Source organism: Vigna unguiculata, chromosome 9 (assembly GCF_004118075.2).
Source record: "Vigna unguiculata cultivar IT97K-499-35 chromosome 9, ASM411807v1, whole genome shotgun sequence".
NCBI lineage: Eukaryota > Viridiplantae > Streptophyta > Magnoliopsida > Fabales > Fabaceae > Vigna > Vigna unguiculata.
Window position 1 is genome coordinate 30,123,132 of NC_040287.1, and position 10,942 is coordinate 30,134,073.

The 10,942-nt window shown below is 33.4% G+C and overlaps 2 protein-coding genes across 2 annotated transcripts; both read right to left on the minus strand.

Moving 5' to 3' along the window:
• Positions 1-4,821: 4,821 nt before the first annotated feature.
• Positions 4,822-5,535, minus strand: LOC114163646. Its single transcript, XM_028047946.1, has 3 exons — positions 5,302-5,535; positions 5,013-5,099; positions 4,822-4,929 (listed from the first exon to the last, which is right to left on the minus strand). The coding sequence occupies exons 1-3, from the start codon at positions 5,533-5,535 to the stop codon at positions 4,822-4,824; spliced, it is 429 nt and encodes a 142-aa protein (XP_027903747.1).
• Positions 5,536-5,584: 49 nt separating this feature from the next.
• On the minus strand, positions 5,585-10,942 carry LOC114163648. The gene is made up of 6 exons (XM_028047947.1): positions 10,606-10,942; positions 10,317-10,403; positions 10,096-10,233; positions 8,030-8,114; positions 7,646-7,758; positions 5,585-5,671 (listed from the first exon to the last, which is right to left on the minus strand). The coding sequence occupies exons 1-6, from the start codon at positions 10,882-10,884 to the stop codon at positions 5,585-5,587; spliced, it is 789 nt and encodes a 262-aa protein (XP_027903748.1). The 5' UTR covers positions 10,885-10,942.

Here is a 10,942-nt window from a genome sequence, read left to right on the forward strand (position 1 = left end):
GATCGCCATCTGTTTCATTGAGTTTGACAGAAGAATTGGTAGGAGTGGGTGCAGGTTTACAACCAGTTAAACCAAACTCAGATAGAATAACAATGCAGTATTTTCGTTGATTGAGAACTAATCCACGTTTAGAACGGGCAACCTCAAATCCCAAGAAATACTTTAAGTCACCAAGATCCTTGATATGGAATTGTGTGTGAAGATAAGATTTGATAGTTGAGATAATGGTCAGATTATTACCAGTAATCACTATGTCATCCACATAGACCAAAAGGGCAGTAAAAGAATCAGATTTTTGTTGTACGAACAAGGAGTAATCTGTTGTGCTTTGAGTAAATCCAAAATGGAGTAAGGCGGTGGTGAGTTTTGCATTCCACTATCTGTTGGCTTGTCGCAATCCGTATAAGGATTTGTGAAGTTTGCAAACTAATTTAGGAGAAGGAAGTTACAGACCCGATGGTGGCTTCATATAAACTTCTTCATCAAGTTCTCAATGTAAAAAAGCGTTATCAACATCGAGTTGATGTAAAAACCAACCAGAAGATATAACAATGGAGAGAAGAAACCGAACAGTAGTGAGCTTGATAACGGGAGAAAAAGTTTCAAAAAAATCAACTCCTTTCGTCTGTGTGAAACCTTTAGCCACAAGTCTTGCCTTGTGCCTTTCTATAGAATTGTTTGCTATGAATTTGGTGCGGTAGACCCATCTACAACCCACAACTTTCTTTCCCGGTGGAAGGCTTACTAATGACCAAGTTTTATTTCTCTCAAGGGCTTCTATCTCAGTAATCATAGCTTTCTGCCAATGGTCAAATTGACTAGCTTCTTTGAAGGATGTAGGCTCAATTATACCAGAAATAGACAAACAAAAAATAGTATGAGGGTTAGAACATTGTGAATAAGAAAGATATGAGTGTAAAGGATAAGGAGGTCGTATAGTAACATTGGATGATGCAAGAGTTGGACAATGGTAGTCAGCTAAGTAAGCAGGTGGCTTCTTGGATCTTTGTGAAATCCGTGAATTGCATTCAGTGGCTTGAATAGTATCTTGTGTCACATATTCATTACTAGTGGTAGGATAAATATTATATTGGGGTTGAGGTGATTGATTGTAATTATCAGGAAATATAGGACATGATTTTTGGGAAGGTATGAGTGAATCAAAACGTTCAATTTCAGAAAGGGTACTATTAGGTATGTTATTGACATTCATGTTTTATGTTATTAAAAGATGTGTATCATAGGAAAATTGTTTTTCATAAAATATGACATTACGTGATATGATCCAAGATTTTGTAACAATGTCATATAGAATATACCCTTTGGTGCCAGGCTTAAAGCCTAAAAAGATAGTTTTAATGGCACGTTTATTAAATTTGGTCCTGCCAGCAAGAAGAGTGGTTGCAAAAGCCAAACAACCAAAGACACGTAATTGAGTTAAATCTGGAAGGTTTCCATGGACTAATTCATATGGGGATTTTAATTTCAAAAAAGGGTTGGAAGTCTATTGATGATATGAGTGGCATGCTTGACAGCAAAAGACCAAAAACATGTAGGTAGATGAGCTTGAAATAATAAAGCACGACTAACATTTAACAAGTGTTGATGCTTTCTTTCAACGATGTTGTTTTGTTGAGGAGTTTTAACACATGAAGTTTCATGAAAAATTCCTTTATTAGAGAAAAAATCATGTAATATAAATTATTTGGCATTATCGAAGCGAACTTTCTTTAGTTTCAAAGAAAATTGATTTTCTATGAGAAGTATGAAAGATGGTAGAACTGTCTTAACATCATATTTGAATTTTAACAGATGAATCCATGTAAAACGTGTAAAGTCATCTACCACTGTTAAGAAATATTTGAAACCATCAACAGAGGAAGTAGCAACTGGACCCCATATGTCCACATGAATTAGTTCAAAAAATTTGGAATTTCTGCTAGTACTGTGAGGAAAAGATAGCTTCTTTTGCTTGGCAAAATGACATGTGTCACAGGGCTGAGAACAATCGAAAGTAATGTCATTATATTTGATAGACAAATGCTTTAGAATTCTATTTGAAGTATGTCCTAGTCTAAGATGCCATAACATGGGCATTACAGTATTTTGTGTTTGGGAAATGATACAACCAGTTTGGGAAAGTGAGGCACATGATTTCAAGTCACTGGAATGCTGAAGATAGAACAAGCCATTGTAATACTTAGCTACACCAATCATCTGAAACTTGTGTTTCTGCATGATGAAACAAGTTTTATCATGAAAAATAACCATGCAATTAATATTTGAAAGAAGTTTTGGAATTGAAATAAGGTAAGCCACAAAGTCTGGTACATAAAGGACATTGAAAAGAGTTAAACTGTCGAGAGTGATATTCCCAGAAAAATGAGCAATAACAGTGGTATTGTTTGGCAACTTAATGTGTATAGGTGTTATGGGTTTTAAGGTTTCAAAAAGAATTTTAGATGGACAAATGTGGTTAGTGGCCCCATTGTCCAAAATCCATTGAGAAAAGGAAGAATTATCACCTGATGGAGATGCAACAGAATTTTGTGTATGATGAACAAAAGCCGAATTAGTTTTGGAATCTTTGAGAAGAGATATAATAGCGTGATATTATTCCTTCGAGAAATTGAATTGTTCACCAGTAGAGCCTTCAATCAGTTCAGATTGTTGTGAAGGAATATCAGAATCTGCTTCTGCCAAACTAGCCGAGGAAGTGGTTCTAGAGGAAGCTGCTCGACCTGTTTTTCTGTATCTAGTGGGAAAACCAATCTTCCAGTAACAAGTTTCTATAGTGTGGTTTGTTTTCTTACATTTTTCACAAAACTTGGTGTTTCTATTATTGGATTTACCAAGATTTGTGTTCTTGGAGACCCCAGTAGAACTTTTGTTGTTAGCTTTAGATGAATCATTGGATTGAGCAGAAAAAGCTACAAGATCTTGAGTGGTAGAAGAGGAAGGTGTACTTACAAATTCACGTTCATGTTGTAAGATCATAGAAAACGTTTTGATGACAGAAGGCATAGGATCCATCATCATAACTTGAGATCGAACTTGCGAATATTCATCAGTTAGCCCTCGCAAGAATCGAATAACACAATCATCCTCTCGTTCTTTGTGTAGCCTGGAAAGAATGCCGCAAGAGCAAGGTGTGGAGCATGAACAAAGAAGAACACACCGATATAGTTCTATTTCTTTCCATAAAATTTTCAACCTTGTGTAATACTCAGAAACACTAGAATCACCTTGTTTACAGGTTTGAATCTGATCTTGAAGATCAGCAACACGAAATTCATTGACATGAGAGAATCTTTCTGTGAGATTTGTCCAAATCTCTAGGGTTGTATCCATCCACATAACTGACTGCTTTATTGAGGGAGACATGGAGCGTAATAACCAGGACATGACCATGAGGTTGCAGCGTCGCCATGCATCATATAGAGGATCAAAATTTATGGGACAAGAAAGACTGTCATTGATGAACTTTTCCTTGTTCTTGGTTTCAAGGGCCACCAACATCTCTCGCTGCCACTAATAAAAGTTGTTTTCCATCAAGAGAGGGGAAACAAGAACAATGGCGGGATTCTCACCGGGATGGAGGTATAGAGGGTTTGTCGGATTGATGATATGATCTAGTGTAGGTATAAGGGTGTTTTGGCTAGGTTTAGCCATGGTTGATCACAAAAGAAGCAGAGACGGGTGCGAAAACGAGAAAGGTAATATCTATTCTGATACCATATAAGTGTTATGATACAGAAAGAAATAAAACCTGCATAATTCCTTATTGATCAACGTACTGTACAAGGCAGAACGAAGCTTATTATACTATGGTTACAAGGAAAATTAAAAAGAAACAACTAACAAACAGTTGTAACAAAAAAAGATATTTTTCTAACTGTAATAGCTATTCATAAAAGCATGAACTTGAAGGGATGCGAAATCTGCGATTTTTTTTTTATTTGGAGTCGATTTTAACTTCAATTTGTAAAATAGAGTCCGTCTAATTTATTTTTGTAAAACAGATAAGTCATCATTAGAGGCAAAGTCGACCTCCATCCAATCGATTTCATATATTTTTTCTTTTTAAAAACAAAATCATTAGGACAAGATTGGTTTCTTTTCCTCCCAGACGACGACTTTACTTTTTGGCCGGAGTGGGAAGATATCGTGACACTTCGGGCAGAGCAAGGTGGAAGTGTCGGCCGATGACAGGAACTTGAGTCTGGGGTCATCGAAGGTGGCGGGGTTTGTGGTGGAGCAGCAGGGCTTGGCGCAGGTGAAGGCGGCAACGAAAGTAGTGACGAAGCTTGTACTGGACGATGGCTAAGGAGAAAGCTTAAGGGCGTGATGGAGAACAAAGCGTTGATCCCCACTGTAGAGATTCAAACCAAAAAATTGAAAAGTGAAAATTTTGAAAAAATAAAATAAAACTACAATAATGTTCAGAAAAAGAAAACTAAAATGATTTATATAAGATGACGATTTCACTCTTATATGTAAAGAAACCGTAATCTGACGATGTTACTTTAAAAAAAAAAAAGAAACTGATTGGAGGAAGGATAACTTCACCTTTAATATCGTCCTTCCCATAACAGCTTAACCCAAATTTAAAAAAAAAAAATTCAAAACAGTTCCTATTTTATGAATTCATGATTAAAACAACCTAAAAATAAAATAAAAAAATGAAATCTGCAGAATAGCATAGTATGATTGTGGACACACAGAAAAGCAAAGTTTGAAGCTGAATTCCCCGAGGCACATCATCATACAACTTAAAACAAAAAATTCAGTTTATACTCTACAGATTTCTTCGTGTTCCTCTCAATCCAAAGAATTAAAGATCCGCCTATAAACTTCATCACAGTGTGGGGACGTAAATCGGGTCCAATGCTTACAAGGAGCACGTATGTCACATACACGACAGTAACACTGCACATATCATCACACGGATATTTCAGAACAAGTTGCTGCTCCAGAACCAATTAAGGAATCACAAATTAATTAATAATTACCAGTTCACAATAGCTCTTGTGAGGTGTTGTAGTAAACGGAAATTTAAAACACAGATCTCTTGGATGCGGGTAATCCCTGCAAGCTACCTATAAATTTGTAAAAAAAACAAAGAACTTTTGAACAACACACTTCGACAACAAACATCTTCACTCAAGCAGCACAACATTTTCAAAAGTTTGATTCAGAAATGAAAACTTCTTGCGACATTTTACTTCACCTCCAAAACCAAAACATACCCTTCAAGCCATGCAGCGACAACAGTTGTGGGAGGTTTTTGTAGATATTTACCTTACCGTTTTCACCAACAATGTAGACATCTTTAGAGGCATCACCTTGGTGGTTATTTTTGTGGTCCAAGGAGAGCATGGAGAAGTCGAACAAGTCATATGGGTCGAAATCTAAGATGAAACAATCCTCAGTTTCCTCGAAACGTCTCATGTCCTCTTTTCTCGAACAGACTAGTATTATGGTTGGGGTCTCTTCCTTTACTGAACTTTTTCCATTCACCGTTATCTCTTCCATTTCTTTTTGCTTCAAAGAAATGAGAATGTGGACTCTACGAATTCCACAGCTAATAGCTTAAGCAATAAATATCAATTTTTCTGAAGCTCTTCGCATTCCTCATGTGCCTCACTTCGATGCTACCGTAGCAATTTAACTGCAACAGGAGTTATATGCTGACGGTAAAGTCGGGAGGGGTCAGGGGGTTCAACTTTCCACTATGTTATTAATATTTATTTTTTTTAGTTTGAATTTTAGTAAATTTATATGCCAAAATAAAAGAAAATTTATGGATCTAAAAAATTTAAATTAATTTCAGAACTTTATAGAAAGCGTTTAAAAATTTCAAAAGTCAGTGAAAATAATAATAATAATAATAAAAATAATACATTTTTTAAAATTATTGATAGTTAATTAATTTTAGTTTCACGTCTTGTTATTATAGATTAGCATTTTTCGCTACCTGTTATTAGGTTTGAAATTTGGATTTAATAAAATTATAGTATTTATTTGCGGTATATAAGCTTCCTATGATAAAATCATGATTTTATTTAGACTTTAAACTTCGTACGTAAAATCAGGTCTTTTAGAGCTTTATTTGGAAATTTAGAATTTCATATCCAAGTCATCGTATTGAAATTAAAAGGGAAGATTATATAATTCCCCGATAAAAAAAATTATTTGGAAAAGTTGAAATTTCAAATAAAAGAAATTATTGAAAGTTTGATCGGATGTAATAGATAATATAATTTGTACTATAATAAATATAAAAAAATAAATTAGAAGATCAAAATATTGTGAGCGAGTTAATTCATTTAATTCACACCGATCTATGAAGATGTTTGGTTATAAATTTTCGGCTGAAATACTTTTTTGGTCCTCATTTTTGTAGTGTTTGTTGCGGATGGTCCTCATTTTGACAGAATGTTTAAAATGTTGATCATTTTTACAGAATGTTTAAAATGGTCATCATTTTCGCAATTCGTGTTTTATTTGGTCCTTTTCTATAACGTCATTTAAATCATTAACGGAGCATTGTACAGATGGCACAGTTTGTATTAGGGTGTGTTACGCGGACTGTACATGTGTGGTAATTAGATATTTGGGGATAAATAAGTGAGTTAGGGTTTTGGTAAGGAATGTTTGGACAGTTGGTGAGTTTTGGCAATCTTGTTCCTCCATTACCAATTGGTGTTGCTGCAATCTTCTTCTTCCTGCAATCCCATTATATAGGTATGTTACGGTCTCAATCTTCTTCCTTTACCTCTGGTTGTAATCACTGGAGGCAACCATGTTGTATCACTTCGTACACTGTTGGTGGTTCAACGAGAAATGGATTAACCCTGATTTGTAGCTGCGGAGAGATGACAGCTTTGAGGATGGCAAGAACTCCAAAGAATATTGGTAGAAAATTTTGGGTACAATCTGTTTTTTATTTTCGTGTTAATAATAAATTGGTTTTAATTTTTGGTTTATTGATTTACAGAGTGGTGGTTCCAATATTATGGGCTGCAACTTTTTTCAAGTGGTGGTGTTAACGAAAAGGATGTCATCATGAAGACATAAATGAAGGCAGATTAATGATTTGGAGAAGTCATTGAAGGTTGTTGAGAAGAGGTTACAATTAGTAATAGGGTTCACTTGTGTTGTTATTGTATTATTGTGTAATCTTTTAAAGTCCAATCTCTTTTGTACTATTGTTAAATGAAGAAATGAATTAGTTTGATTATGTTGATATTAGTCCCAACATGTTCAAAATGACATCTTAATCTGAGCATTGAAGTAAGTGATATTGATCTAAGCTTGGGAAAAATTAAATTGATCTAAGTCTGGAAGAAGTTAAATTCATAACATTAATTCATCCTCATCAAAATGCACTACATCAATGTTTGACAAAAGTGAAATTGAATAAAGTTTAAGGAAAGTCAAAATGCAGTACATCAATAATGAATTCTACATCAGAAATTCCAAAAAATAACTAAGACGTTTGTAGCTGCTATCATGGCCTCCTCCTAATATGTAATTTAATCCTATACTGCTGAGATGGTTCTTCTGGTGTTGGTAGTGGTGCAGCTTGACTCTTCACTTCATTCCTTGGTGGTTAAGTTGTTTGAGTTTCAGCAGTTGGTGCATTTTCAGCAGTTTCAGCATTTGGTGCATTCTCAGCAGTTGGTGCATTCTCAGCCGTTTGAGCATCTGGTGCAGTCTCAGCAGGTGTTGCAGTCTGCTCATCCACAAGCTTATCTGGGTAATTGTTCCTGTTATGTTCAATCTGACGGCATATGCTACATTTTTTTCTATGACCTCCTTTGCTGATTTGTGTGTTATCCTTTCTCAACTCCCATTCTTCCAACCTTCTTTTTTTCTTAGGTCTTCCTGGTAAGATCCTCTTATGTGGTGGATGAACGTCAGGGTAGTAAGACTTTAGCATTGACTGGAAAGATGATGGATTGATATATTTCTTTGTAGATGGATCTCCTGAAGGAGATTGGTATGAAACCCTAAACTCACTTACCTCGTTGATGATGATTAACTGGAAAATTGAAATGAAGAGCGTCACTGCAATCCAATGATAAAATGGCAAGTATTAGTGGCTTTCTCTGCAAATTCGAGCTCAAAAAAGACGAAGATGAAGAAATTTCCCTAATTGCAAAATTCCCCTAAATTGAAAAATTAACGTTAATTAGCCATATGTACAGTGCACGTAACACATCCTAATACAAACCGTGTCACCTGTACAATACTCCGTTAATGATTTAAACTACGAATTGCGAAAATGAGGACCATTTTAAACATTCGGTAAAAATGAGAACCATTTTAAACATTCGGTAAAAATGAGGACCATTTTAAACATTCTGTCAAAATGAGGATCATTCACAACAAATGAAGACCAAAAAAGTATTTAAGCCTAAATTTTCAAAAAATAAATCAAATTAAACTAACAAAATTTTAGTTCAACTCGAAGTGACATTCTTTTATCGATAAATGAATATATAGATATGTTGAGCACTTGATATGCTCTTACCTTTCTAAAAAAATATATACATAGTTTTTCTACTATATATCCAAAATAGTCAAATAGCATTACTTACCAAAATGCTCCTGATCTCTTTATAAATTTTCACAAAATGTTGTACACATAATTTTATGAATATAATTGAAATAAATTCACAAAGTTGTATTCATATTCTTGTAAGGATAAAGATTCCTGTAATATATATATATATATATATATATATATATATATATATATATATATATAATTACTTAATTGATAATCGATATAAAGAATAAGAGAATTATTTATATAAGAGAATCAATTCTCTTTATAATCAATTTCAAAGTCATGTTTTTTTCATTTTGAGCTATGTAATTTGTTTTTCTTTTGTTGATTGTCTTAATAAGGTATTAACTCATACACTAATCAATCGATTGAGAGACAGATTTAGAGTCACTCTCTCATCCCATAAGTACAGATTTAGAGTCACTCTCTCATCCCATAAGTTTGGAGGGAGAATTAGAAACAAAATCTCTAAATTTATGCATCATCTAATATACCTTTTAATATTGTGAATTATTGTTATTGTCAATCAATAATAGTTAACATTACTCTTTACCATATTTATTTATAGGAGTTAATATTAGTTGTAATAAAAATTATGTATTGCTGCATTTTATATATATATATATATATATATATATATATATATATATATATATATATATATATATATATATATATATATATATATATATATATATATACTATTATCATCATATTAATATATCATTCTCTTATTTTCGATATATTTTCTTTCTATTAAGAAGATAAAGAAATGAAAACTATTTTAATATTGACTATATATTAATGATGCATGAGACATGTGTATGCAATTATAAATATATTGAGATAATGCAAATTCTTCATTATGATAACTATTACTATTATTATTTATATTATTATAAAAACAATAACTATTATAATTATATTATATATTACTTTATTACATTGTATTAATTGATTATTCATATTAATTATTATGTTATATATATAAAACCGAGCATTTACTTTTTTAAATATGAAGAAATCGACAATCAGTGATTATATATATATATATATATATATATATAACATAATCGATATAAAGAATCAGATAATCGATTATCTCTCAAAATCGATTTCAAAGTCATGTTTTTTTTGGTTGAGTCATGTAATACATTAACATCAGAAGAAGAAACGAGTAATTTAAGTTGTGGGACACAACTTTCCTTCCTAATCTTCTCATTTGCGCGAGGGAACTCTAGCGTGGATCACCTCCAATTGGTAGACTATTTTTTCTATAAAAATTGTCAAATGTTAAATAAATTTGTCCTATTTTCAAACATTCTTTCTGAATAAGCTATTCATAAAAACATGAAGCTAAAGGGAAGCGAAATCTGCAGAATTACATAGCGTGATTGAGGACACCACAGAAAAGCAAAATTTAAAGATGAAAATGTACCTCCTTCCCAACAAATACAGTGAAGGCACATCATCCTACATCCTAAAACAGAAACTTGAGTTTATATTCTACGAATTACTTCATGTCCATCATGTTCAGATATCCATTCAATAATCTCTGCTTTATAATCCCTCTCATAAACTTTATCACAGTGTGGGGACGTAAATTGGGTCCAATCCTGACAAGGAGCACGTATGCCACATACACGACAGTAACACTGCACAAATCATCACACAGATATTTCAGAACAAGTTGCTGCTCCAAAACCAATTAAGGAATCACAAATTAATTAATAATTACCAGTTCACAATAGCTCTCGTGAGGTGTTGTAGTAAACGGAAATTTACAACACAGATCTCTTGGATGCGGGTAATCCCTGCAAGCTACCTATAAATTTAAAAAAAAAAAAAAACAGATAACTTTTGAATAATAAACGTCGACGAAAAACATCTTCTCTCAAGCAGCACAATATTCTCAAACTTTTCGATAACCCAAATAATTTCTAATTATTTCCACTTAGGGTTTTAGATTAGGGCTTTAGATCTGTTAGTAACTATAATATATAAGATTAGGGTTTTGTAAATGTTACCTTGCCGTTTTCACCAACAATGTAGAAATCTTTAGAGGCATCACCTTGGTGGCTATTTTTGTGGTCCAAGGAAAACTCGGAGAAGTCGAACTTGTCATGTGGGTCGAAATCTAACACGAAACAATCCTCAGTTTCGTCGAAACTTTTGATGTCCTCTTTTTTCGAACAGACTCTGGGCGGGGTGTCTTTTAGCCATATAACGACTGAAGTTTTTCCATTAACCGTTATCTCTTCTTCCATTTCTTGCTTCCTTTCTGTCCCTTTTGGCTTCAAAGACATGAGGATGTGGACTCTACGAATTCCACAGAATTTCAAATTCTTAAACTCATATAAACCC